This window comes from Melanerpes formicivorus, unplaced genomic scaffold (assembly GCF_026170545.1).
Source record: "Melanerpes formicivorus ecotype bairdi unplaced genomic scaffold, bMelFor1.0.p_v2 SCAF_20, whole genome shotgun sequence".
In the NCBI taxonomy this organism is placed as follows: domain Eukaryota; kingdom Metazoa; phylum Chordata; class Aves; order Piciformes; family Picidae; genus Melanerpes; species Melanerpes formicivorus.
This window is the reverse complement of record NW_027142372.1, coordinates 8,542,785-8,568,698: the sequence shown is the minus strand read 5'-3', so window position 1 is coordinate 8,568,698 and position 25,914 is coordinate 8,542,785. Positions and strand designations below refer to the sequence as shown.

Sequence of the window (25,914 nt, the reverse complement as noted above, 5' to 3'; positions counted from 1 at the left end):
AATGAGTCTTTGATATCATTTGACTCCGGTATCCATTTTTCCTTAACTTCTGATAAGCCCTTACTGTGGGAATTGGGAATGCTACTGTGAACTCTCAGCCCTGCTGCTGACCAGACCAAAGGGAGGGTGGCTGTGCCATGGCAGCCAGCACAGCTGTGAGCAGCACGTTCTCCCCTCTGGTTTTAAGAAGTAATTGCTGGGGTCCCTGATATAAGAAAGTCACTGGTGTCCCTGGTGGCATGGGCCAATGTGCCAGACAACTGATAGATTCTATCAAATAATCAAGGTAGAATACCCTCAGGAGAGCTGTATTGGCTGCAACAGCAAAGCTTCGGAGGGTGACAGAATGTTTTTCCAAGTGCTAACCTCTCAGCATCTGCATACTCACTGTTGGCTTTTCAGCCTGGGTCTCTGTCATGGCCATCTCCCAGGCCAGGCTGCTGTTTTCTTCATATCCAAGGGGTTCTACTGAACCTAGATGCCAGAATATGGAGTGCAGGATAATTGATAGAATGGCATGCGCTCCACACTCCACTTCCATATGCTGTTTCCAGGACCTCTCAATCTAAGGGGTTCTCTATGTTCTAGGATTGCTTTGGTTTTATTCTTCTTAATTTTCAAGGGGAATTTATCAAATTTAATGGTTGACATGAAGTTGGATCTCCTCCCAGGGCAAGCTTTAAATATGAAAGAATTAGCCATACAAAGGTCATGAGGAGCTGTCAGTGTTGGATCATCTCTGAAGGAGATGGTCTTGCCTATCTTGATTTTTGTTTCTGCACTCATTTCAGTTGGTTAAGTTTTTCTTGCTTCTGAGCAGGAGGGCATGTGGTACCTTGAGAATAAACAGACTTGATCTTACCATGTCTTTGTCCAAATGTGGTTTCTTACTTAATTCCCAGGTAGCTTTTAGCAATTTACAGTAGACTAACTCAGGGAGACTGGAGACGATAAAGGAAATTTGCATCTCTCTACTTTCATCTTCACAGCACCTTCAGCATCACGAGAGCGGGGTTGAGGGTGAAAGCTGCTATTATCACTGTGTCCTCTGCAACTACTCCACCAAGGCCAAGCTGAACCTCATCCAGCATGTGCGCTCCATGAAACACCAGCGGAGCGAGAGTCTGCGGAAGCTTCAGCGCCTCCAGAAAGGTCTCCCTGAAGAAGAGGAAGACTTGGGACAGATCTTCACCATCCGGAAGTGTCCAGCTGCTGAGGCCGGTGAGTGGTGTCTCTGTTGCACGGCCAGCTTGGGTTCTGCGTCGTAGGGTTTGACTCACAGCGTCAGACCTACCAGTGAGTTTGGTGACTTCTTCATTTATCTTCCCTGCTGTGGGGATGATGTTTGTTGCTTCTCAGTGACAGAAGTCCCAGCTACCTGGATGTGGGTTGAGAGGTGTGCTGTACCCAAACATCCAGCGTAGCTCTGCCCTGCGGACTTGTGAGTGGTGGCTCTGAAGCACCAAATACTTACACGTGTGCTTCAGTCCATACTCCTAAGTGGCGCCCTCTGTTCCTGTGAGCTAAACACAGGTTTGACTTGTAGAAGTGTGTGTGTTTGTTCAGGTTAGTGTCTAAAATGGGAGGATATTGTTTGAGCATCTGAAGATACCCATCACATTTGGACAACTCTAACAGAGCAGTGAACTGTACTTTGCAGATTTTTGCCACATGTCAGATGATGTCTTGTGCAGCTGTGAAAACCTGTTCCAGCATGTTCAGTCATTGCTAATACTTCAGCTGCATTGAACTGGGAAGAAGAGCTTATTGAAAGGGCTGAGCAGGAGAAGGGACAAGTGTTTGTCTGTTTTCTGTGTTGCCTTTTCACAAGGTGGATAAGATGAATGTCTCAGGTGAAGCACTTGCTCATACAGAAAGAACAGGTAGCAGGAAAGAGATTGCAGCCAGGAGCCTGGAAGGAGAAACTGTGCCTTAAAGGGAACAGCTAGGCTTGGCAGAACAGAAATTGTACTTTATTTATAAATAAGGTTTTTATGTTAGTAAAAAAACAAGATCTCATTAAGGCCTCTTTGGAGGGAGGGGGAAGAGAGCCTGCCCAAGTCAGCTGATACATGTGCTGTCAGGGATGTGAAGAGGCTGTAGCTGGGAAGATGCCAGTGGAAGCCTTCACAATCTTTGTCGTAGCTTCAGCCGGGACGTCCCTCCATGACTTCTGTGGAAATGGCTAAATCTTACAGAAAGGTACTCTGAGGAGCTGGCATTCTGCAGTTACTGCGCACAGAGACAAGGAGGGGGGTCTTAACTTAAAGGCACTGGGAAAGCAGAGCAGCACCAGCTGAAGAATACTTGTGGGTCTTAGAAGTGTCTCTCAAATTCGGACCTGGGTTGTGTTGCTGTCATCTGTGTTAGTAACAAGGATCTCAAATAGTCAGAGAACACCTGAAAAGTAGAGCAGGAGGTTTTTCACTGAGAGTTAAATTCAGTCTCATGGAAAAAAGTGACCTATCTGTGAACTCAGGGGCCCAGTGGAGTGGAGGGCATGGAACACGCTTTCCCAAAGGTCATGGTGACAGTGGAAGCGTGCTGTGGTTGCCACACCATCCCGGAGGGGACAGCAGCTCTTGGAGCTGTTGCGCTTCTCTGCTGTGCTGCACAATAGAAAAATACTCGGATTTCAAGAGGGGTATGCCGGCCAGGGTTGTATGGTTGGTGAGCTTTCTTAGAAGCAAAGTGAACAGAGAGGAGAAACCCTCTGCCCTTTTGTAGTGCACAGAACAGTCTTGAAAAATCTTTGTTTACTTTAGAAGTTGTTTACCTTGTCTTTTACTTTAGAAACCTTATCTCAGCCAGTGTGCCCGCCAGGATTGTGACATTGCAGGTACGGAAAGTGCAGAAGTTGACCAGCGAGAGAGAGAATGGTTTGTTGACCATTAAAAAAAAGTGTTGTGGCTGCTTGGGTTTTTTTGTTGTTGTTTTGGGTTTTTTTCCTTTAACTAAAAGCCTTGACAAGTCACTGAAAGAAATCTGAGTTGAAAAATATTTTACTTTGGCAAATGGTCTGATACAATTCTGTTTAAGCTTCTTGGCTCCTCAGCAGAGACTGGCAGCAAAGAAGACACTAAGAATTTCTTTATCATATTTTATTTCAAAGTTTATAGATACAAGTGAGGGTAAGACTCTATACAATGAAAAGTGGGCAAGTATGGTGTGTTTTGCAGATCACTTTGACCTGAGATACTTAATTTAAACACGCTTTAGCCCATTGTTGAACAGGACTAAGCAGGCACACCTTGTGCCTGTGTCCACAGACGCCAGCGAGGCACTGGTCTGGTTATCCCTACAGCAAGGGAGTCAAATTTGGGTGAGAAGCTGCAGTACCCCTGTGGGGGAGAACAAATGTTTTCCTCTCCTGTTTGTTCTGTACCTGTTATGGAATCAGAACACCAACTCAAAAAGAAATTGGGGTGCTCTGTCACCCCAGGCCAGGCTGAGGATGTATCCCAAGTGACAACATGCCAGGATACTGCAATCTGGAGCTGGGCAGCTCCTCTGAGTGCTGGTGGGTGCTCAGGCTAGTGCATCAGCTCCCAGGTGTCAGGGCAGGTGGGGGCACTGCCCAGCACCCAGAGGGGATCCTCACAGAGGGCACGGTCAGCCTCTTGCAGGGTAGAACAGTAATTTGCTTCCCAGCTTGATTTGTTCAGTGTAATTTCTTCATGTGTCAAAAGATCTGCTTCAAAGAGGCTGATCCTTCCCTTATTATTTAGCTGGCTAGTGTTATTTTTCCATAGTTTGGGTGTCAGTGATGTGTAGTAGGCGTACATATGTCCCTAGGCTTGAATTCAACCTTCTGATGTTTGATTTCTTCTTGGGTTTGGCTGTCCAACCTGGTCAGGAGAGCAGCACACACTGCTAGGGGAGGCTTCACCAATGGACCTTCCCAGCACAATGCTGCCAGCACTGGAATAACCCTTCCTTTGTGGCAGGGCTGTGCTGGGATTTGCAGCTGGCTCTCTGCATTTCCTCCTCCTATGTAAGGTGATAGTGTCTCTGCTGTACCTCTGTTATGGTTTTTAGTGGTTTTTCTGAGGGATGGATGGACTTTCTCACTGCCTTTTGATGGGAGTCTTTGGTGGCAATGGATAACATGAGAAAATCTTCCCTGTGTTTCAGACACCTTGAGCAGAAAGTGCTTTTCTTATCAGTGACACATTTCTACCAGGGGCTCAAGGGACAGTGACATTTTTGCTGCTTTGCTGCCTTACAAGTGCAGTGGTTTGTTTTGATGCTGCTATTCCTCCCTGGTAATCATCAGTGTGATTCTCTTTCCCCTTCTAGTTAATTACATTTGTTTTGAATTCAGTTTCCCTAGGAATATATCAGCTTGTGCTTTCTTCCAGAGTGAATCCCCCTTTATTATCACTGCTCTTTCTGAGGACTCCTAAAACATGGCAGCTTTCCCAGCTTCTTTGCCTTCTGCAGAACTCCTCCCTGAGAGGAGCCTGAGGAGGTTGTACAGTGACCATCCTGGGAGATGCTCAGACCTTATGAATGAGGCTGAAGCCCTGAGCAGGACCCTGACTAGTGCCTGTTTTCTCTCCTTGTAGAGCTGCAAGTACTCAGGGCAGTCTGAAGTGGCACAAACCCTTCTTTTCTGCTGCTGCTCTGGCTTGCCAGCTGCTGGTTTGCTTCAGCAGGGGTGTGAAGCCTCATGCCTCTGCTTGCTCTTCAGTCTGGTGTGCTGTGACCCAGAGCAAGCGCGCACAAGGGATCATGTTGTGAGGGATCCTGAATGGGGGGCTCCAGCCGGCTTCCAGATCAGACTCCTGGGCCAGCTCATGATCCAGGGCAAGGTGCTGGCACACGGCAGCCACCATCATTGCTGCTAGAGGCCTTTGTGGCTTTGCTAATTACGATGAAAGATTATTTATTTCCTTTCTCTTTCCATAATTTAATCCAGTTTGTGCCAATCTCTTCATCCCCAGTTTAACTTAAAGCTGCTGGTTGCAGTAATGAGTAGCTCAGCCTTGTGCACTAACTTTGTGCTAAGTGAGACTGCATGGACTGGGTGAGTGAAGCTGCCTTGATCCTCTTCCCACTGCAGATCCTGTTGCTCTGTGGCACAGAGCAGGTGCCAGGGCTAGACACCAGGTTGCTCTGTGTGTATGCACTCAGTGGTGTGAGCAACCATGTAGGAAACAGCATTGCTGCCTCAGGGACGTTGGGAAGATACTGGCTTGTATGGATGTATCTCAATCTGTTGGAAGAGAGCATCTGATCACACCTTAATTAGTCCTCTAACAATCTACAAAGGTCAGTGCCAATTGCCTGTTCATTTACATTTGTAATTGTGATGGTTCTTGATTGCACATTAGTTGCAACTCATTCCCTCCCACCCTGCAGAAAACACATGAAGCAGCCTGAGCAACAGCCTGGTAGACACAAGGACCTTTGTCTCTGCCAGCAGTACAGCCCTCACTGAAACTTCTCTGTCTTTTATGGAAGAGAGCTTTAGAAGCTGCACTCTGCTTCCAGTAAAGGGATGATGAAGTCTTTGGCAGGGAAATTATATGGACAAGAAACCAAATCCTCCTTGAACTGGATAATTAAAGACAATTAAACTTTTCTGCTTGCTCTGAGAAGTGTGCTAATTATGCGGGAGACAGGGAAGCAGGGCCCAGGCTGGACATTCAGCTGTTTTGTTCTTCAGAAAGAGTACAGCTTTAGGGGTTGGGGGTTGTTTTCTTCTGTGGGGTATTTTTGGACATCTATTGCTGTAGTATCTGGGCTGCTGCCACTGCATATGTCAGCCCCTTGCTGCAGAAGCATCTGTGTAACGTTACCCATAAGCTAATTGATTTTTAATGATGGGGGTTGAGAGAAGAGGAGGAAAATAATAAGCCCATAATAAAAACCAAAACGTTCTCAAGATGTAGGGATGGATGCACTTATGACTCATTAGGTAATGATAGGAATAAGAGTGAAACAACCTGCAACAAATTTTCAGCCTGGCTTTGAAAGTGTTTCCTTCTCCAAGGCAGGGGGCACAGGCAGCTATTTGTCACTGGGACAGCCTGGGTGGAGCAGGCGCTCCGCAGGGGGACTCCGCTTCGTCTGTGGCCCGAGCTGCACAGGGACGTGCCCAGCTCCAGCACACCCTTCGTCACTCTTCACATGCCAGCCCCACGGGTGGGGATTTGTTACAGCCCCTGCTGCTCAGCCTGTTTCTCCTTAGGCAAGTGTTGCTCATAATTGATCTGCATCCTCCCTTACCTCTTTCTCCTGACTCTTCCAGTTTTCCATCTCTCTCTGCTCTCCCTTTCTGTGGCTGTCTCCTATGAGAGGAGCAGAGGGAGTTTGCACATTCTTCCCAGTTTAAAGGACAGACGTCCATCAGGTGCCTGTCAGTTGTCTGCAGTCCTCACCTGCACCAGCATCCTGGACAGTCCTGGCCCAGGGGCTGCTGCTTTGTGTGGCTCCATGTGTCAAGGCCTGGCACACTCCTTAAGTCAGAAGAAAGTCCTGTTGCTTGTGGTGAGCCTGGCCAGAGATTCCTCAGCTGGACGATAACTAGATCCACAATGATCAGGTGGAGGTGAGGCAAGAGACCACCTTGACTTTTATGATGCCCTAGAGTTGCATTGATCATTCTTTCCTATGAGTCCAGAGGTTGTTGACATCTTTGTGAGGAAACAGATTTTGGCAGATGTAAATGCAGAGGACAATCTGCGTGGCCAAGGAGTTGTGTTGGTACAAACAAGTTGTGAAGAGCTACTGTGACTGGAGGAGAGGTTCCTTCCCTGTGGTACAAGTGGCTGAGGCTGAGGCCATCTGCACTGTCCAAGTCAGAGCAGACCACACCGAGGGAAAGTGGGGCGGTGGGTGGTGCCTTTCTCCTCCTCCTTCTCCAAAGCAGTTTGAGTACTGCAGCCTGGACACAGCCTGTGGGACTGCTGAGAATGCTGTTGACGAAACACCAACAAAAAATATGGCAAGTGAGCCTGGAAAAGTCACATTTGTTGATCTTTACAGTTGTGCTGGAGGGCGTTACGGAGCTTTGTGGGATGAATAAGATGACTTGTGGAAAGGTCATGTAATACTTCGTGGGAAATGCTGACCATGTCTCAACTTCAAGAGTCACCCTATAGACCGTTTATAGAAGTAGTGTCTTTACTGTGAAAATCCATAGGAAGGCTATAAAAAAAGTCAAATAATATCTTCTGCTGAGTATGGCTCTAGATCATGAAGAAGTATGGAACTATTTGAAGAACTGTTTTGCTGGACACATTCTCCAGGGGCTGCCACAGTCTCCCTGTCCCAGCTCAGAGAACCAGTCCCCTACAGTGGACATACTGTTTCAGCAGTCCTGCTTATCTCTGCCAAATCCTTCATGGCCATCTTCCTCCAACACACAAAGACATTGTGTGAAGGGTGAGGGCAGGTTTTCTGAACTCCTCTGCTAAACTCAGCCAAGCACAGCAGCAAGGGACTTGCCATTCTCCCCATTCCAAATAGGTTGATTACAATTATTTAGAGGAACATCTGTACTGTAAAGCTCTGTTCTGGTAGCTCCCTGGAAGCTACTGAACCCCAGAGCTCCTGTGAGGGAGGAGGGGATACCCTGTGGCTCCTGCTTCTCTCTTCTTTCTGCCCCCCAAGCACTGTCTGTCCATGCCTGCCTTGTATTTCAGTATCCAACCTTCTGAAAGGCTGCAAACTGTAGACTGAAATGAGGGTGTGAATTTTTAATGAAACCAAGAATGTAAACAGAGCTGAGGTACAGCTGGAGCAGTTGCCAGTGCAGAAAACCCCATGTGCTTTAAAAATGGTAGTCACCAACCTCAGGCACAGCTCTGCCTGGGGTGTCTGCAGACAGCTGTGTGCTCATATGGTAGTTGTGCCTCTCTGTTTTCACTCTGAGTCATATGAAGGAACATGCTCACGTTCCTCTTTCCTAAGAGCAGTTTTGTAGCTGCAGCAGGGACATGAAGGCTCTTGGGAGGGAGGTGGAAAGGAAGGGAAGTGAGTTCCCTGTGATCGGAGTAGATTTGCTCATGAAACACTGAGGATGTGGTTTGAGGTATGAAAAGGTTGCTCATAGACAAAAATTTTCTGTTCAGCAGAAGGTTTGTTGCCTGCCACACTTATCAGTTTAAATGGGGGACTTGAGGTCTTGCAGCATACTTTATCTTCTTCCTCAAGGCACTCTGAAGTCCTCACTTTCCAGGTCCTTCCCTTGGCGGCCATGCCTTGAGCTTAGGAATTGCTATCAGCCAGCTGTAAAATGAATTGAAGCAAAAGGTTAGGAAAGAGATCTTCCACAGAAATCTTCTGTGAGGGGTACTGTCCTGTGATTGTTCCCACCTCAAAGAGTGGGCAACCATGCAAAGTATTCCTTGTTCACTATTGTCAAGCATGGAGTAATTATTGATGTAATTTGTTACAACAGGGATGTGAGATACTCCACAGGAGTGGCTGCTTCATGATTGCAGGCTCCATACTTCCAGGGGAACTTTAAAACTCTTGAAGTAAAAATGGATAATGGCAAATGATATTTCTCCCTGCTCAAAATAATTCAGATTTATTAAGATCTGATGTCCTCCACTTGGTCTCAATTAAAGAAGATGTGGTCATGACTAATGCTGGAGAAACATGCATGTTGCTCTCCTACCTCTGAAAGAGGTAATGGAAGGTTTCAGAAAGGAATAATTAGTTTGCTTTTGTAAACCTCTCTCCACTTTTCTGTGGGACTTAATTGCACATTACAATTAAAACTTCCCAGAGCAGATACTTGTGCAGTGTCTGCAGGAGAGCAGTGTGCAGAGTGTGCTCCAGCATCTGCCAGCCTAAAGCACACTGCAGTTCTGGCTCTGCTGGCCATGAACAGGCTTGTCTGGCTGGAACATGTGACCCTTGCAGAGGGCTAGGGAAGAGTAATGTTTAAGGTGCATACTTGAGGGATTTGGTGTAAAATGTCCCACCTGGTGCAAGCAAGAGTTCCTGAGTGATGTTCTGCATGCCATCTCCTCCCACTGCCCCTGCTCTTATGGCTGGAGAAGCTCCTCTGGTCTTGTGCCGCCTCCAGTCACCCTCTGCTCCTCAAAACGAGCTTCCTTCTGCTGATGTGTAACAGCTAACCTCGTTTCACACGCTTCCCCTTGCCATTTCCAGGCTTGTCCTTGATTGACACATTTAATAATCTGACAACCCAAATGACAATCTGAGCTCCTGTGCGCAAACATCAAGTGCTGCCCAGCTTCATTAGCTTCTCCCAGGCTTTTCACCTCTCTCACTCCCCACAACCCAATATTGTATTTTCCCAATATGTTCTCTGTAACCCCCTGAAGGCAGCAGCCTGCTCAGTCTTTGTTTCCCAAGTGATGCATGTAAATCCAACCAAATCACTGGGACGTGAGTCATCAAGGAGGTGCTGTGTCCATGCTGCAGCAGGTGCTTGGGAGAGGGCCAGGAGGCCATGGGGAATTGTCACCAGCACCCAGCCTTCTGCTGGGGGCTGTTCCTGTGGCTGGAGTGTGCAACAAGCTTCACTGTCTGAAGAGGAAATCTGTGTCTGTCATCTCCTCTCAGACATAGGGAATAAGAGGAGCTATTGTCCTGTTTTGAGGAAACATTCACCCGCAGTGCAATAACATACATGAAATAGCAGCAGAGAGAACAGCTCCTGGCCATGTGTATGTTCAGCTGATTAAACTGGCAGTTCCCCCTCAATGCAGCATTCCTGATCTCTGTGCCAGCTCCACCAAATACCCCCATATGCAGGATTATCCACTTGTTTTCCAAGATCTCATGCCATGTGTGTTAATTTAAAGCAGGAGGACAGCTTGTTGCACTTCCCTTTGTTCTTCTGCTGAACCCTGGATTTGATTTTTCTATTTTTTTGAGGGGATGGGATGGCCTAAGGACCTTTTACCTTCCCAGCAAGTTCCTGATGGGAATCATGATATTTCTGCACAGGGTCTCTGCTCTGGCAGATTCCAGAGGCCAGGCAGATGGTACACTCTCCCTTTTGTGGATGGACAAAGAGGCAGTTGGAAACATTTGGTTTCATTTCATATTGCTTTAATGGTGGTTATAACCCAGCTGAAGTTCTTCCTGCAGCTGTGGGTCAGGGTTGCTGCTCACAGCTAGCTCCTTTGGAAGGTCAGAAGAAATGAGGAGAGACACATGCTTTGAGAAACTCAGTCCCGTTAGGGAACTAAGTCCACATAAGGGGACTTCTCTGTCCTGGTGTTACTCTGTGGCATAATTTGTACCTCCTTGTGTCTTTGCATCCTTTCCCCTACCCAAATTTTGGAGAAGGCTATTCCCATCCCAGCAACATTTTTCTGTCTTTGTACACATGAGATGCCAGGAGCTGCTCAGATCTGGCTTTGCAGAGCACAGGGATAAACTTGGTTCCCCTTTAATATCTGGCAGAGGCAGATTTCCTTTGTTACTTACTTGTTTGGGGTTGGGTTTGAGTTTGAAATAAAAAACAGTAGTGCCCCAGCTCTGTTTTGACCAACCAGCAGTGAACAGATAATCTCTAAAGGATATGAAAGGTTTAATAATTTTAGTTTTGTTTTTATTAAAGTTTATCATGACTTTTTTTCATGTGCCCCTGGTAAAGCAGGGGAGAGGTAACAGAAATCTGCACAAACCCCCAAGCATTCGCTTAATGAAAGTCTCTAATGGGAGGCGCCTGGCGGGAAGGAAGTGGTTAGATAGCTGGGCTGGGGCAGGCGGACCAAAGGCACGCTTCAATATCACTGAAACGTGGCAGGAATCTCATAAAGTCCCCATCTAGCTCCAGCAGACACTTGTCACCGGGAGCTCATGGCTTTCATTAAGCAGAAAGAGAGGAAGCTTTGACGGCTGACTTGTTCCAGAATGTTTTTCTTGTTCAGCTGCATCTTAAAGCCCTTTCCATTTAGGAAAGTGAAGGGGAAAACATCACCAGATGCTGGACTGAAGCACTGAGAAACTACTGGTTTCATCTCCTACTCGAGTTTTTCTTCCCCTATCAAAACAGACTCCAAAGCCAGACTGAAACCGATTTGTGGGAGCACAGCATCTCTCCTGAGCTCAGGCAGCTCAGCCTTTGGGTCAGAAGAACTGCATCCCTGACCCTGTAGTCTCACACTTGGGACTGAATTTGGTCACCAAAACCTCTGTAGCCAGTACCAGTGGCACTTTCTGCTTCTCCTTTCCCCTCTTTCCTTTCAAGTTTTAAAGTAAGGAGCCCTTATCTTGAGTCATTCAGGATAGTTGTTGCAATGGTGCAGGTTAAATTCAAGACTGAAGGATTCCATTCTGGTGGTGATTCAACAAAGTCTTGAAGACATTGGAGGTTGAACAGCAATAAGTACTTCAGTCTTGTGTCCAGATGTGTTGGAGAAGGGTTGATGTCAGTGTGAGCAACGCAGGATTCATTTTAGCAGCAAATTCAGCTCATGTTTAAAGTCTCATCAGCACAACCATGCTGCTTCTGACCAAACCTTGCACTCAGTTAGTGCGGCATCTGACTGAGAACCCTACTCTGATGTTCTGGTGGTAAGGAGAAAAAGAAACCTTCCAAATACTTAGACACACACTCCAGTGATTATTCCTTCACTTGTCAACCCTAATTTGTGATGTTCACCTCCACAGTATCACATGGTGGCATATCTCCAGTGTCTTTCCTGCAGGTTTGACTGTTCCAGCCATTGACACTCTGCTGTTTACTGGGCTTCAAATTAAATACATCTGGAATTGCCATGCCGCCTTCTGTGTGAACAGGTAAATGAGTTTAGAGAGTTGCCTCACTTGCGTGCCTGTATTGATGTATTAACTCACAGAATCACCAAGGTTGGAAGAGACCTCAAAGATCATCAAGTCTAACCTGTCACCACAGACCTCATGACTAAACCTTGGCACCAAGTGCCGCATCCAATCCCCTCTTGAACACCTCCAGGGATGGTGACTCCACCACCTCCCTGGGCAGCACATTCCAATGGTGAACGACTCTCTCAGTGAAGAACTTTCTCTTCACCTCGAGCCTAAACTTCCCCTGTCACAGCTTGAGACTGTGTCCTCTTGTTCAGAATCTCTTTTCCTGTTCTGCTGTTGACCTGAGCTGAAAGGGAGCTGAGCTGACATGGACAACTGCTGGTACCTTGATACCTTCTGTCCTGTGAACTTGCCCAGTAACACATTCAGTGGGGACAGTGGCAGAAAGAAAATTTCAGTCAACTAAACATAACCCTTTGTGTTCAGAGGCAATAAGGCTGTTTAACTTGTGTATACAGTGGATTAGGGTAAGGAGGGGTATGAGAGGGGAATTGGCTGCCAGGTTTCATGCTCAAGCCCTTGCTGAGGAGCCGCTGTATGGGAAGGTCCAGCAGCTGGGCTTGGCAGTAGCTGACTCCCAGTAGCTGATACAGAATGAGAACTCTGCTTCAAACCATCTGCCTTGCTGGACTCTCTGTGAAACAGCCACACCTCTAGCCTGGTCTGCCAGTGCATAATACGTGTCCTGGGGTTTGCTGTGTTCCTCAAGTGGATGTGTAGCCCTGTCCTACTGCTGCATCCCAATATCCTGTGGGGCAAGACAACCAGACAGACCTTCCTGGCCTTATGCTGCCTGCCCAGTTGTGCAGCCCCAGCACGAAAGAGTGATAACCAATGCTAGGAGAAGAGGTAGGAAGCCAGTCTGGCAATGCTAGTGTCTTACTCTAGCACCTGCAGGAGGAAATTTGGCACCACTATACAATTATAACCTACCCTAAATAAGGGTCTTATCTTTATTCCTACTAAAGCTGGGTTCATACCCATGAGCAGGAGTGTTTCTGTTTCTTCCAAATAGTCAGTTTGCTTTTCTTAGTTGTATATCGTAATGTCCTTGCCACATAGTTTGTTTTGACCTTAATGATTTCTTGAGGCCACAAGTTCTAAAGGTTAATTGGGAGCTGTATGAGAAAGTATAATCTCTATTTGCTTCAAATTTGCATTTTTTTCCATGTTCATTGTCAGAGGCTGGAGGATGAGAGAAGCAGTATTGGTCCAGCTCCCTTCATTTGGATGCTCCTGTCAAGGCCACTGTATTTCTTTTCAGACCATGTACTTCTAGTCATCTCCTTTTCTATCTAGGTGCCTCTTCCTACGCCTCTGCTCAGCCTTTTGATTCATCTGTGGCCACTTTATTAAGTTAATGAGTGCTTTTTTTTTTCCCCTGTTCCATACATTCTTTCCCATGCACTGTGTCAGATGCAGATTTCCTTTGGTCTGTGGGTTGGAATGCCCTGGCCTTTCCCAAGCAGGCATGGTGCACCGCATACATGCCCACTGGATGCCCTCACTGGTCCCACATCAGGCCCCAAGCCCCTAAATCTGGGATTTCTCCTGGTGTGGGGTGTGTGGGGCCCCTGCACGGCCCCAGCTCTTGCTTGCCAAGCTCAAAGGGAGGGAAGTGGGGACGGACTGAGCGTGACTGCGGGCGCTTTTCATTGCTCTCCTGCCTTGCTGGTATTCATCCAGGGCAGACACTTCTGCTCCTTTTCTGGGAACTTCTCTCTCATTTGGTTACCAATTAAGCTGAAGCGTTCTGGCCTTTTCCATCCTCCTTTTTATTGTGATGAAGGGTGAATTAGGGCTTGGTGTTTAGGATTGTTCTCTGGCCTCCGCTGCTACTTTGCTGCCTCCTTTGTGGCAAAACAATGGCATTAATTTTGGCCTTTGCAGGCGGGCCAGCAATCTGGCAGCACACAGTGCCTGTCCGTTCCACTTCACTTGTGCAGCCACCTCTCCTTTCCACATCACCTACTCACTTTTCTCCTCCCATTCTCTTTTTTTTTCATCCCCTTTTGTGTGTGTGTGTTGTGGAGGATTGCTCACAGTTTATTTTGTCCCAGTCTGGGAGGGGTTAGAGGTCGAGGCCGGGATGCTGAGTGAAGGGGAGCAGGCATGTGGGCGACGTGGAGCGAGCAAACCTTTCCCTGCTGAGCCTCATTCCCTGAGCCAGCGCCTCACTGTCCCCAAGGCTCTGATGAGATGTGAGGAGAGGGAGATGGGTCGTGCCCTCCTGTTACCCCTTTCACCAAGCAGTCCCTCTCCCAGGGCCTCAAGTAGTGTCATGAGAAGGCAGTGATGAGGGGAGGACAGATTCCTCCTGGTTAGGGGATAGGGGTGATGATGATGCCCTGAAACAACAGGAGCATGGATTTGAGTGCTGGAGGGCACTGGTGCAGACCTGTTGGGGGATTCCAAACACACAGCGGTCCTGAGCAGCATTGGGAGCAGGGCCATGGCTGGTGGCAGGGCATGGAGTCTGGCTGCTCTCCTCTGCCATGCCCCTGAAAGCAGCAGGTCATCTTTGCCTAAACTCGGGAGGGTGGCTGCCAGGCAATCAGGTGTCAGGAGCACTTGTGCCGGGTCCTGGAGGCAGTAAGCAGCCACTACTGGCTCCACCCTGGACTTCACTTTTCCAACTGACGGCTGGCTGGGGAGGACATGTGTGAGGTCAGGAGCATTGCAGCAGTTCCCCACAGTCACCAAGCACCTGCTCCCCACCACATCCTCTTCCTCATGGCTGTATAGCTGGGGAGCACTGTGACTCCTCACTTTTCCCTCTTGGAGTGGGGTGTACACGAGGAAGCAACCCCAACCAGCCTGCCCAGGCCTCCAGGTGACTGCCCCAGCTGTCTGTGTGTGAACAGGCTACGGCCAGGACCAACTCCCCTCCGGAGGTTTTTGGTCAGTGCTAAGCTTTCAGGTGACATTTGTGTTGCTGCTGTGCTAGCCACTGAATGGTGCAATGAGCCCATGCCTGGGTTCAAAGCGGAGAGCATGGATGCAGTTCTCAGGACTGTGGGACCAGGGCCAGATACTGACTGTCTCTCACAAGGGAGCAGCAGTGGTGAAAGGAAAGGAGGAAAAGAAGTTTTAGCACAGTTGCCAGGATCAAGGTGCAATGGGGTGCCTCTCACTGGTGTAGAGCATTAAGTTCTCCAAAACTGGGTACTATTGGAGAGTAAGGATTGAAAGCTAGAGCAAGGGAAGAAATCTAGGCCAAAAGTTAATTAATAGGAAATAAGATGCATGCTGAGCTCCTATCAGATTGAAGGCTGCTCTAAAGGGTGCAGCTTTCAGAGGGAAAGAGCAAAACAAGGAATGATTGTCAAATTCCAGTGGAAGAGCAGAATGCTTCTCAAAGGTAAGGAGAATAGTTCTTAATGAGCAAGGTGATTGAAACTAGTTTCTTGTGGCATGTAGGATGACAGCCCCACACTCTCGGGGAGTTGCGAGGAGGAGGAGTGTGGTACTGGGGCCAGTGGACCCAAGGTGGAGAGCTTGGATCTCATTTAGGTCTGAAGCTGACTATGGGCACACACTAGGGAAAGTCAGAAATGTGAAATGGAAGCTGGTGTGTGGTGGTACCCCAGCATCACCACACTGCTGCTGGAGTCATGACAGCTCCCAGGGGAGTGGTGACCCCATTGTGGTGTGAGGTCAGGATCCTTTTTTGTTTCCTGTTAAGTAACGTAAAAAAGCGTAGTGGGGTTGGAGGTCGTTGCCTGTGGTGTGTTGTGTTGCTGGCAGTGTAGGGCAGTGCATTCCCCAGCTCAGCACCAAGAAGTAGTTCCAGCTCAATACGGCCAGCAAACTGATCAGCAGAGTATGTTCTCCATGGCCTGGCCTCCTGCCCTGGCACATGCTCCTATGCCTCTTGGTGCCACCGGCCTTTTGGCTGTCAGAAATGCTCCCCAGGTCCCACTGCTACTTTCAGTCCTCAGGAGAGGTGGTCCAGGCTCAGCTCTCTTCCTCTCTTCACGAGATTTTTGCACAGGACAGCTCTCACCTGCCAGCCCACAGCAGCCCAGACCCTGGCTGAGTCTTGTGGACCAAAGGAGCATGGCAGGTGAGATGGCTGCCTGCCCACTGTCCGAGCAAGCCCATCCTCCACCATCCAGCAAGCAGCAACCAACTGCATCAACAGAGTGCACGCAGTCAACAGTTCGCTTTCTTCTGCACAAATTGGCAAGGACTAACCTTGTCATATCTAGTGCAGCGCTAACGGGCGCCTGCCTCCGAGGGGTAATCATGCAGGCATAAATTCGGAAAGTTGCTAAGCTATGAGCAGTCTTATGAGCATTAAAAGTGTCCTCTTTGCCAGAAAGGTCATTCATAACTTGGCTGCGCCGCTGATGTACAGTCAGTGATATTGATTGATTAATGTATAAAAAGCACCAAATCCATTTGCTTCTATGAAAGAGAATAAAGTGCAGTCGACTCTCTCTTTATTTTCACCTCATCCTTTGGTTTGAAGGACGTTGTGGGGTTTTTTTTTTTCCCTCTTTTTGTTTTGCCAGCTAGGTTTAAGGGGGTTACAAAAAGCCAGTTTCTGCCAAGTAATGCGTTCACAAAGGGAACATTGATTCACATCAGTGTCGCTTGAATTACCCTTAAAGGTTTGCCAAGGAGTTGTTCTTATATTAACCTTCTGTTCATCAAAGACTAAATAAATAAATAAGTCATAAAATCAGCTTCAGTGCCCACACTGGAGTTGGATGCAAAACAGGAATTTCTTCTGTTAGGGATTTGTGTTCCAGGTGCTGCTGCTCAGCCCCTCTCACTGTGCTTTGGTCTTTCTCTCATGCAGAGGTGCCTATTCCTGAGCCCTGGCCAGCTCTGTTCTCCCGGGGCTCTCGTGGCTGCTTCCTCTGACCAGGCAGCAGGATGGGTGCTGGGCTGCCCCTGACACTGGGAATTCACCTCCAGCACAGGGATCAGCTTTGAGCTGCTGTTGCTCCCCTCACACCACCTGAGCCCTGGCCACAAAGACAGGAGGACAGGTGACATGACGGGTACTGGATCTCCAGGGGGACCCTGCCAACACCAGGGAAAGGGTCCAGCCTTGCAGGTTAGAACCTGGGCTCAGAGCCTTGGGCCTGCTGGGGCTCAGCTACTCTCGCAGTGGCAGTGTCCTCATGGCTTCCGTGGCTGTGTGGGTGCAGGGCCGGCATACTGACCCCAGAACCCCACATGATGTGCCAGTGCAGCACTCACTTTGGTCTGAGCTGGGGTAATGTTGATGGCTGGGGGGGGGGGGGGGGGGGGAGGGGTGTTCCTGTAGGGTGTGTTTTCTGAAGGATTTTGTACAGAATGTGGATTTTATAATCGCAAGCAATTGACTTCCACACAAAAGGATGGCCTTGTGACAACCCAGGACGTTCTGCCCCATCTAGCTTTAGCATTCTTCTAATTCACCCTTAAGTCTTGTTTGTTTTTCTGGACTTATTTGGCCACTGGTAATTAATTACATCATGTTCTCACTTCCTGATTGTTAATTCTGAAATGGGAGCTGTACTTGTGCCTAGGGAGCTTTATGCAACATCTCACCTTTTTCCAGGGTACATCTGCATTATCCATCCTAAATTACCCTCTCCCCATGTAAATGCAGCAAGAGCATTGCAGCTACCTGTTCCTTTAAGGACAATGGCTGGGGAACATGGACCCAAGCAATTTCTGGTCTCTGCAGCAGAAGCTGTGCTGCTTTTTGTTAGTGGTGTTTAACCAAACTTGTGTGTTTTCCCTTGGTCCCTGTTCCAAAGGCTAGGGAGGATTATTCGGCTGCATTTTTTTTCTCTTGAGCAGGGAATTTCTTTGGCTTTGTTCTGCATGTTGGGCAGCTGTGCATGTCACCCTTGTCCATAAAACACAAAGCTCAGATAATCACTCTGCATGAGCTGTCCCCACCTGGCTGTTGCAACAGTGTCCCCAGCGTGTGAGCTCATGATGGCGCCCAGGTTCTCGGTGTCGTTTCCAATAACCTGAGCCATTCAGCTGCAAGTGGTGCGGGAGCCTGCGGCTTCCAGCTTGGCTGCACATTTAAGCTGGTGACCTCCTCCAGCTCCTGGAGCACTGTGGAGATGAGCTCCCAGGCTCACATTTGTCAGACCCCAGGTTTGGCTGAGGGCTGGGGAAGGGCAGTGCTGACTTTGTGGCACGAAGTGCAAACTGCCTAGATGTACCAGCTGGCTGAGGCTACTGGTGGTGCTCCATGGTCATGTTAGGGTGCTGGTGTTATGGTGGTGATGCTCAGTAGTAGTGTTATGGTTGTAGTGATGGTGTTACAGGGGTGCTCTGCACTGGTATGTGAACCCATGGATAACTGAGGCAGCAACAACTTCCACATTACTGCCCACAGGATGCTTTTATTTCAGTGTCTCTTACTCAGTGAAGAGCAGTGATGGCAATGATGCTATTAACTGCTGAGGGTGTGTGCTGTGGTGTACGCTTGGAGTGGTGGAGAGTGCAGGACCACCACAGGACATTCTTTCTGTGAGTGTTTCTCTGCCTACATCATTGCTTATGTGGTGCAAGTGCTGTGGTGATCTGTGGTCCTTGCCCTGCTGATTTAACACCCCAGGAAACAAACCTCTTGAGCCCTGCGTGCCACCCAATACAGTGGACAGCAGGGGTTTATCACCTTCTGTTCCCAGGAAAAGCTTCTTCCCCATGCCTCCTGCAAAACCCAAAGGGAGAATCATCTTATTTTTTAATCTTTTTCTCAGATTGTGGGAGAATTGCAGAGCACCGAGGCCCCCTCCCCCTCCAGCGAGGCGGTCGGGATTGGATCAGATGATGCAGAGTGAGCATGCTGAGAGTGAATCCATTTTCTCTCCTCCATCTCCCCAGAATAAATTAGAATTTGCCTGATTTAATAAAATGGCTTCATCTCTCTGCCATCTTTTCTATCTCCCATGTGTTTCATCCCCACCCCCACTGCAAAATAATAGATCTCAGCTCTTCAGCTCCTGTCCTGGGCTGGTGATTAACACTCAGGGTCCAGGTGTGAGCATCTGCAGGCACAGCTCGCAGAGGGGTCCGGCCACCAAAAGTGTGCAGAGTCAGTCCCTGTATCTCAATTTCCTTATTGTCAGTGGTGATAGTTCTAATTGCTGTCGAGGTCAGTGTAATTTACTGTCCATCTGCCATTAACCTGACCTCATGGGTGGATGTGACTGCCATACAGATATTGTTTGGGGAGACTGGGAGTGGTTAGCGAGAGAAATTTTACAGAACAAATTTGCCCCGGCCACTTTTCTCCTTAATTGGCAGGTATTTGTCTATGCATGGAGTGGAACCGGAGCTCGTTGCCGCAGACTGAGAGGAGGGGTTATTGTTAGAATTTAGATGGTTTCACCACAGCTGAACCTTTTTCTCTCACTTGAATCTGGTGTTGTAATTTCTGTTTCCTAGGTTGATTTTTTTCCTTTCCGTTCTGACACTAATTATGCCAGGCGCGTTGGGAGCGGCTGCTGCTGAGAGGTACCCAGCTAAGTGTTAAGAAAGGTTTTAAAAACAGACTGAACTCTTTCTTAATGAGGCTCAATCGTGCTCTCCTCCGGGTGGTTTTGTTTTGCTGATCTGTCAGTTTTTCAAGGATTTAATTGCACTTTTTTCGTATTAGTCTTTGAAATGGGGCTAAGCAGCTTTCTGTAAAATAAAATATGTTGTAAAAAAAAAAAGAGAGACATTACTGGCTTTCCTATTTTCTGTCTTTGCTTTCATCACTCTGGGATCATCATCTGCCACTGACTCCTGAGACCCAAGTGTAGTAAAGCACAGAATTTATGAGAGCAGCAGACACAGCGGCAGGCTGGAGCACTGTGGCAGCTCCCAAACTGTAAACCTTTGCAGGCAATTCTCTTTGCCTCCCTGCACCTCAGTCTGGCTCCTGTTGTGTTGCTGCTCACGCTAATCCTAGAAGACTTTTCAAATGTTTCTTTTGGTGGAAAAAGTAGGAGGCAAAGGAGGATCGAGGAGGGCTGTAGTGGCTTGTCCAGGGTAGCTGATTTCCTGCAGAAATGACACAAAAGTGATTCAGAACCCAGCTCTGCTGTGGAGCTCTGTAACAGTTGGAGACTGAGCAGCAGTGGTTGGCAGGGACCTCTGGAGGTCACCTCACCCAAGCACGGCTCAGAGCCAAGCAGCTGCAACAGCATGCCAGGATATCTCCATGGGGCTCTTAAGTATCTCCCAAGGACGGAGACTCCCCAGCCTTGGTGGGCCCGTTCCAGCATTTGGGCTCCTCAGGGGAAGGGATGCTAAAGTGCATGATGTTGGATGGGAAGAGGCAGGAGAGGAGGCGGATGTATCTGTGATGCTGTTATCTTTATGGCATAGAAAACATGTTTGAAGCAATCAGCATGGAATTCTTAATTGCTTCACTTAGTTGTGCTCTCCTCATGGGACAGATTGTACGAGCGCGGGAGCTGCCAGGCCCTCGTGTTAGCGCCCGGTCCCTGCTGTCCCTGCTATTTTTAACCAGCGCTTTGTTTTGCAAAGATGCACAAAGCTGCTGTCTTCTTTTCCCGAGGAAGCTGGTAAATAGTAGAGGCAGTAGGAGCTTTCTGATCCACTGGCAGTGACTCTGCTTTCTCAGCCTGCAATTCATCTTTCCTTCTCTTTCCATTTACAGTTCATTTATTCGACTTTCTCTTCCTTTCTTTTGGTTTTGCTTCTCTTCCTCCATCTTTCTTTTCATGTGTATCCCTTAAATATTTTAAGAGTCTTTTATTTCTGGTCTGAGTCTCTCAAGAATCTTCCCTTGCCTCCCTTGCCTCCCTTGCCTCCCTTGCCTCCCTTGCCTCCCTTCCCTCCCTTCCCTCCCTTCCCTCCCTTGCCTCCCTTGCCTCCCTTGCCTCCCTTGCCTCCCTTGCCTCCCTTGCCTCCCTTGCCTCCCTTGCCTCCCTTGCCTCCCTTGCCTCCCTTGCCTCCCTTGCCTCCCTTGCCTCCCTTGCCTCCCTTGCCTCCCTTGCCTCCCTTGCCTCCCTTGCCTCCCTTCCCTCCCTTCCCTCCCTTCCCTCCCTTCCCTCCCTTCCCTCCCTTCCCTCCCTTCCCTCCCTTCCCTCCCAGCTCCAGTGCACCTCTCATGAGAATGTAAAATCCAAGAACCAGATCTTTGAGATTTCAAAATAAAATAAAAGTAAACTCTGCTTTAAAAACACTTTAGCAGGATAGCCAGGCTAATTGTAAATCAATGAGTCTTAAAATGCAACATTGATCTCCAGTTAGAAGTTTGAAGGGGAAAGCAGTAATTACTGCACTGAAGGTAGATTTTTTTTCTCTTAGTAAGTTCTGGGCAGAAGGAAGGCTCATTAGGGCAGCACTTCGGAATCTGAGTAATTAGTTTAAAAAGTACTTTTGTGGTGTTATTCCCATGGCTAGAAATTATTGGAGTCTTCACAGATTTATAGTTCAGCTCTGATAAGGTTTGATTTATTATTGTGTTTGTCGGGGAAGATCCTTCCTACATAATCACCTGGGTGAAGATCTGGAGCGGGATTAGTCTGGAAAGGATTGCTGTGGGCACACAAGGCTATGGCAGGTCTCCTGGCATTCCAGTGGAGCTGCCAGCCCTGCTTGCTGCTTCCCACCCTCATGTCCTGCCAGTATCACTTCCATGGGATGGGATTTGTGCAGCACAATGGCACCATGCCCATGGTAAGCAGCTCCCGTGCCTCTCATGTGGCTATGCTGCTATGTGCTCAACCTTTTTGTCTTGGCTTGACACGTGTCCTCTGTGGCTGCTTGTCCAGCCTCATCCTCATGCTTCCTGGGAGCACAGACAAGGTGCTGGTCTGCACAGGGAGCTGGGATGCCAGTGCCCTGGTGGCAAAGAACCCTGTGAGAGCTATGCTGTGGGTGCCATGGTGCTGTGGCCTCACCCTCTGGGCTCTGAGCTGTTACCCAGCAGTGTACCCAGGGCCACAGAAGCTCTGGGACACATGGAGTGGGTTGGGGTGTGCTGAGGTGGCCTGTGAAGGACTGGGAGGTGGTGGCCTGCTGGAGAGCTGGGGAGAGGAAAGAGCCCCCAGCCTTCAGTGACAGGGCAAGTGACTGTGTCAGCCCGCAGAGAGGGAAGGCAGTTCACGTGTGCTCTAGAGCTTGTAGGTTTGTATTTTTTTCCAAATTCTTTTGTTAGATTTAGCAATTACATCTCTAGATATTCTCATTAACCTTAATTAGCTAATCCCTTTGGTGAATATTGCAGAATTCTTGGCCACAGCAACATCCTGTGACAGTGATTTCCACAATCCAATTACCAAGTCTAATTCTATAGGAAAAAGTGTTTGCTTCACCTGTGAGGTCCCGCGGATCCATTAGCTGCTGGCTTTCCTGCACTTACACGCCGCCACAGGCAGCACCGAGGAGGTCAGCAGCTGGGGAGAGGGACAGAGGTTGGGAGCACTGAGCAGCATGCTGATGTTCCCATCTGCCTCTGTGGCTGCAGGAATATTTACCAGGCTTCCAGCTACGGTGCAAACGCTGCTCCAGAGGAAAACAAAGCCTACAGCATCAAGGCAGTCGATGTGGCACATCTCTGAGACCCTTGTTGCCCTCTCTGGCAGCCTGCTCCTGTCTGAGAGCAGCATCATCCTCCTGAGCTACAGAATCCTGTTGTCACAACTGGTAGGACAAGAGGAAATGGTGGGGAGGTTTAGGTTAGACTTTAGGAAGAATCTCTATACCAAAAGGGTTCCCAAAGACTGGAATAGACTGCTCATGAAAGTGGTTAACTTGCTGTCTATCCCTGGATATTTTTAAAAGCTGTCCAGATATGGTGTAGTAGTGGCCCTGGTAGAGTTAGATAGTGGTTGAACTTGATGGTTTTAAATGTCTCTTCCAACCATAGTGATTCTGTGATCTGTCTGGTGGGAATACAGGATCCTGGCCACAGGGAGAGTGAATAGTTCAAGTCCTTTTAGAGCATGTTCTGCTGTTGAAATCTTCTTGGCCAATAGATGAGTGGAAGAGAGGACAAAGTCAGTCAGAATAGGTGTTCTTACTCCTTGTGAACGTCATTTACCTCTTGTCAAGTTGACTGAAAGTCCCTTCATCTGGCTCATGGGAGAAATGGTTCAGAAAATCTCTCTTGGTCTTCTTCTTCTTGCTCTTCTATCACGTTGTACCCTTTGCCACCTTTCTCAGGAAGGCAGGGCTTATCTCTTCTGTTTCTATCTAGGGAAGGCTGAGGTCCTGTGTCCCTTATACAGCTTTCTTCATGCAAAGATTTGAGCGAGGGGCATGTACTATTACCCCCAGTGCTGCATGTAGCATCACAGCCAACACTGCCAAGCTCCTGCCAAACCATGTCGCAGCCTCCATGTGTCTCCCAGCGTCAGCTAATTCTGCACATGAGCAGCGCAAATTTTGCTCTCCTGTTCCAGGCTGAGGCTGACAAAATGGATACAGGCACTAGGAGGGCTGTGGATGCTGCAGACCCATGTGACAGGACTGTGTAAAGATACCAAGTGGTCCAGGTTCACTCTGGAGGTGGGGTAGTGCAGAAGTAGAAGTGCTTGTTGTCCATGCTAATTGTGACCCTGTGATTAAAAAGAATCCCTGTGCAAGGAGGCTTTCTGGCACAGCTCCTGAGCCCCTGCTCATCCTTCAGGAGGGCATTTGTACTCCTGCTCACCTTTCTGATATGTGAGGCTGGGTAATTGTAGAGCCCAACTTCTCAGTCCAGCACCTCTGGTAGCCCTACTTTGCAAGTCAGTAAACGCTTTTGCAGGAATTGTTTCATTGGCAGTGACTTATAAATCTGATTCTGCACAGAGAGGAAAGGGGAAGGTCTCTGGAGGCAGAAAACCCTTGTGTGGCAGAAAGCCTGCTGGGAAGTCAGCTCAAGAAGAATTAGAAACCCTTTAAATAAATGCTTACTTGACGTGACTCTGTCTTCCACAGTCTAACAAGCAAGGAAGCGAATGGCAGCCGCTGGCCAGAAATTGATTGCATTAATTGATATGCCAATAAGAGAGCTTGTTACATCCGCCATTGGTTAGGAGGCCGGCTAACAAGTCCCGCTGATCAATGGAACCAATAAAGATTTCATCCATTAATGAGCAACATGGTAATTAATGTTATCCATAAACCAATTAGCCCGGGTAGCTAATGTGCTGGTTAGCACAGTGAGTGGCAGAGCCGTGGGTGTGCACAGCCTGGCCATCCGGAGCGAGGAGGGCACAGCTCTCCGGTGTGGCTGCCAGGTCAGAGGACAAACGGCTCCTCTGGGCCCCTCTGAGAGGAAGAAAGTTGGGAGAGTGGCTGATGGGATGGGTCCCATTTTCTGGGAAGGGACACATTTCTCTAGATTTATGAGGCCATTTCAATGATTTCTTCCTTTTTTGTTAAACCTTTGTGTGGCACACATGAGGCTCTTTTCCTCTTCAGATGTGTTCTGCAGAGATGCTCAGGTTTATGTGGCTCATGTTCCAATGGCAGCATGCAGAGTCTGGTTCCTGCTCTGTGCTGTTGGAAAGCTGCTTATCCTCTACACTTTGGCCTTGAATTCTTCCTTCCAGCTCGCAGGAGCTGTTGTCTGTACTGCTGCTGAGTTATGTTTTTTCCTCACCGTAGAATTGTAGAATCACAGAATCCTTTTAGTTGGAAAAGACCTTTAAGATCAGCAAGTCCAACCGTTAATCCAGCACTGTCAGATCATCACTAAACCGAGTCCTTCAGCACCACATCTCCATGACTTTGAAACCCCTCCAGGGATGGAGACTCCAACACTGCCCTTGGCAGCCTGGTCCAGGCCTTGAGAACTCTTCTGGAAAAGAAATTGTTCCTAATGTCCAACCTAAACCCCCCCTGGTGCAATTTTAGTCAAGAAGGTCTTCCCTTGGCCTCTTCTCCAGACTAAATGACCCCAGTTCCCTCAGCCACTTCTCAGAAGACTTGTGCTCTAGACTCTTCACCACCTTCACTGCTCTTCTTTGAACACACTCCAGGACTTTGATGCCCTGTTACTCACTGGGTTAGTGCAGAAAACACAGTGTGCATGTTCAAGGCTGTTGTTTAAAACCACTTACCATGGGGTTGCCATAAGTTGCAAGTTGCCAGTGGTGTGCCTGTGTTGCTACTGGGGTCACCACTGCTTGTGGAGTGACCTGGTTTGCAGTAGAGTCCCCTGCAGAGCTCTGAGTGGGTTTCCAGCTGCTGCCAGTGGCTCAGCCATCCCTGTCCTCAGCTGGGGAATGGCCGTGCCCTAGGGAGAGCCACACACAGTTCAGGGCTGGGCTGCCTCATGGAGGAAGGGTCATGAACTGTTGTCAGACAGAACTCCTCCATCCAGGGATTTTGAGGGCAGCCCTCTGCCTGCAGGGCTTCAGGGGCTGCAAGGTGCTGAACTGTGTGCAGGGTCTTGGAAGACATAGCCCTGTGAGGCTGCAGATGGGAGAGAGACCTTGGGAAGTGGGCTGACAGTGATTCCTCTCTGGGAGGTTATGGTGCCTGGAAGGGTCTGAGCAGGAGGAACAGAAGCAGCCCCAGAGGCACGGGGCAACATCCATCCCACTGTTCTGCTGTGGAGCTACCTCGCATTGTTAGATATTGACCCTGGGAGACCCCTTGTGGATTCCCTAATTGAAAATTAATACCAGATCAATGCCATGGGCAATTTGCATATTGATCATAAACAACTTTGAAGGCACCAAGTGCATGTTAGATCAATAGAGCTCTTGAGCAGGCTGCAGTGGGAGAGCATCCCCCACACCACTCACCAGGAGTTGTTAATGCTTGGGAAGTTTGGGAACTGCTTTGTGACAGCAGCAGTGATGGTGGCTGCTGCACCAGCAATGCTGGGGTTGGGGAGCTAGTGCCAGACTGGACTCATAGCATCCAACTAACAGCCTCTTCCTATGGTTCACCTTGGAAGGGAAACTAGGAGAAGTGCTTTTGTTTACTTTAAATCCCCAAAAAATAAACCCAGGGTCATTTCAGAGTGCTGGCAAGGCTGCTTCCTGGACACCCAGGCCTGGGGGAGTTCACAGCATGCTTAACTTCATCTTTCCATTCCTCCACTCGTGTCACCTGCAGCCTGCTGCACTTATTTTGAATACAGGTTTCCAAAAGTTTCTGGGGACACCAGAAGAGAAGTCTTCTGGTCTTTTCAGTGGTTTTATC

The 25,914-nt window shown here is 48.5% G+C and overlaps 1 protein-coding gene across 1 annotated transcript in view; it reads left to right on the top strand.

The window, feature by feature from the left end:
* Positions 1–25,914, top strand: part of ZFHX3 (zinc finger homeobox 3) — a 108,519-nt gene that overhangs the window by 32,494 nt on the left and 50,111 nt on the right. Inside the window, 1 exon segment of the mRNA XM_068150686.1 lies at positions 990–1,221. Within this exon segment, the coding sequence (XP_068006787.1) occupies positions 990–1,221 (232 nt within the window).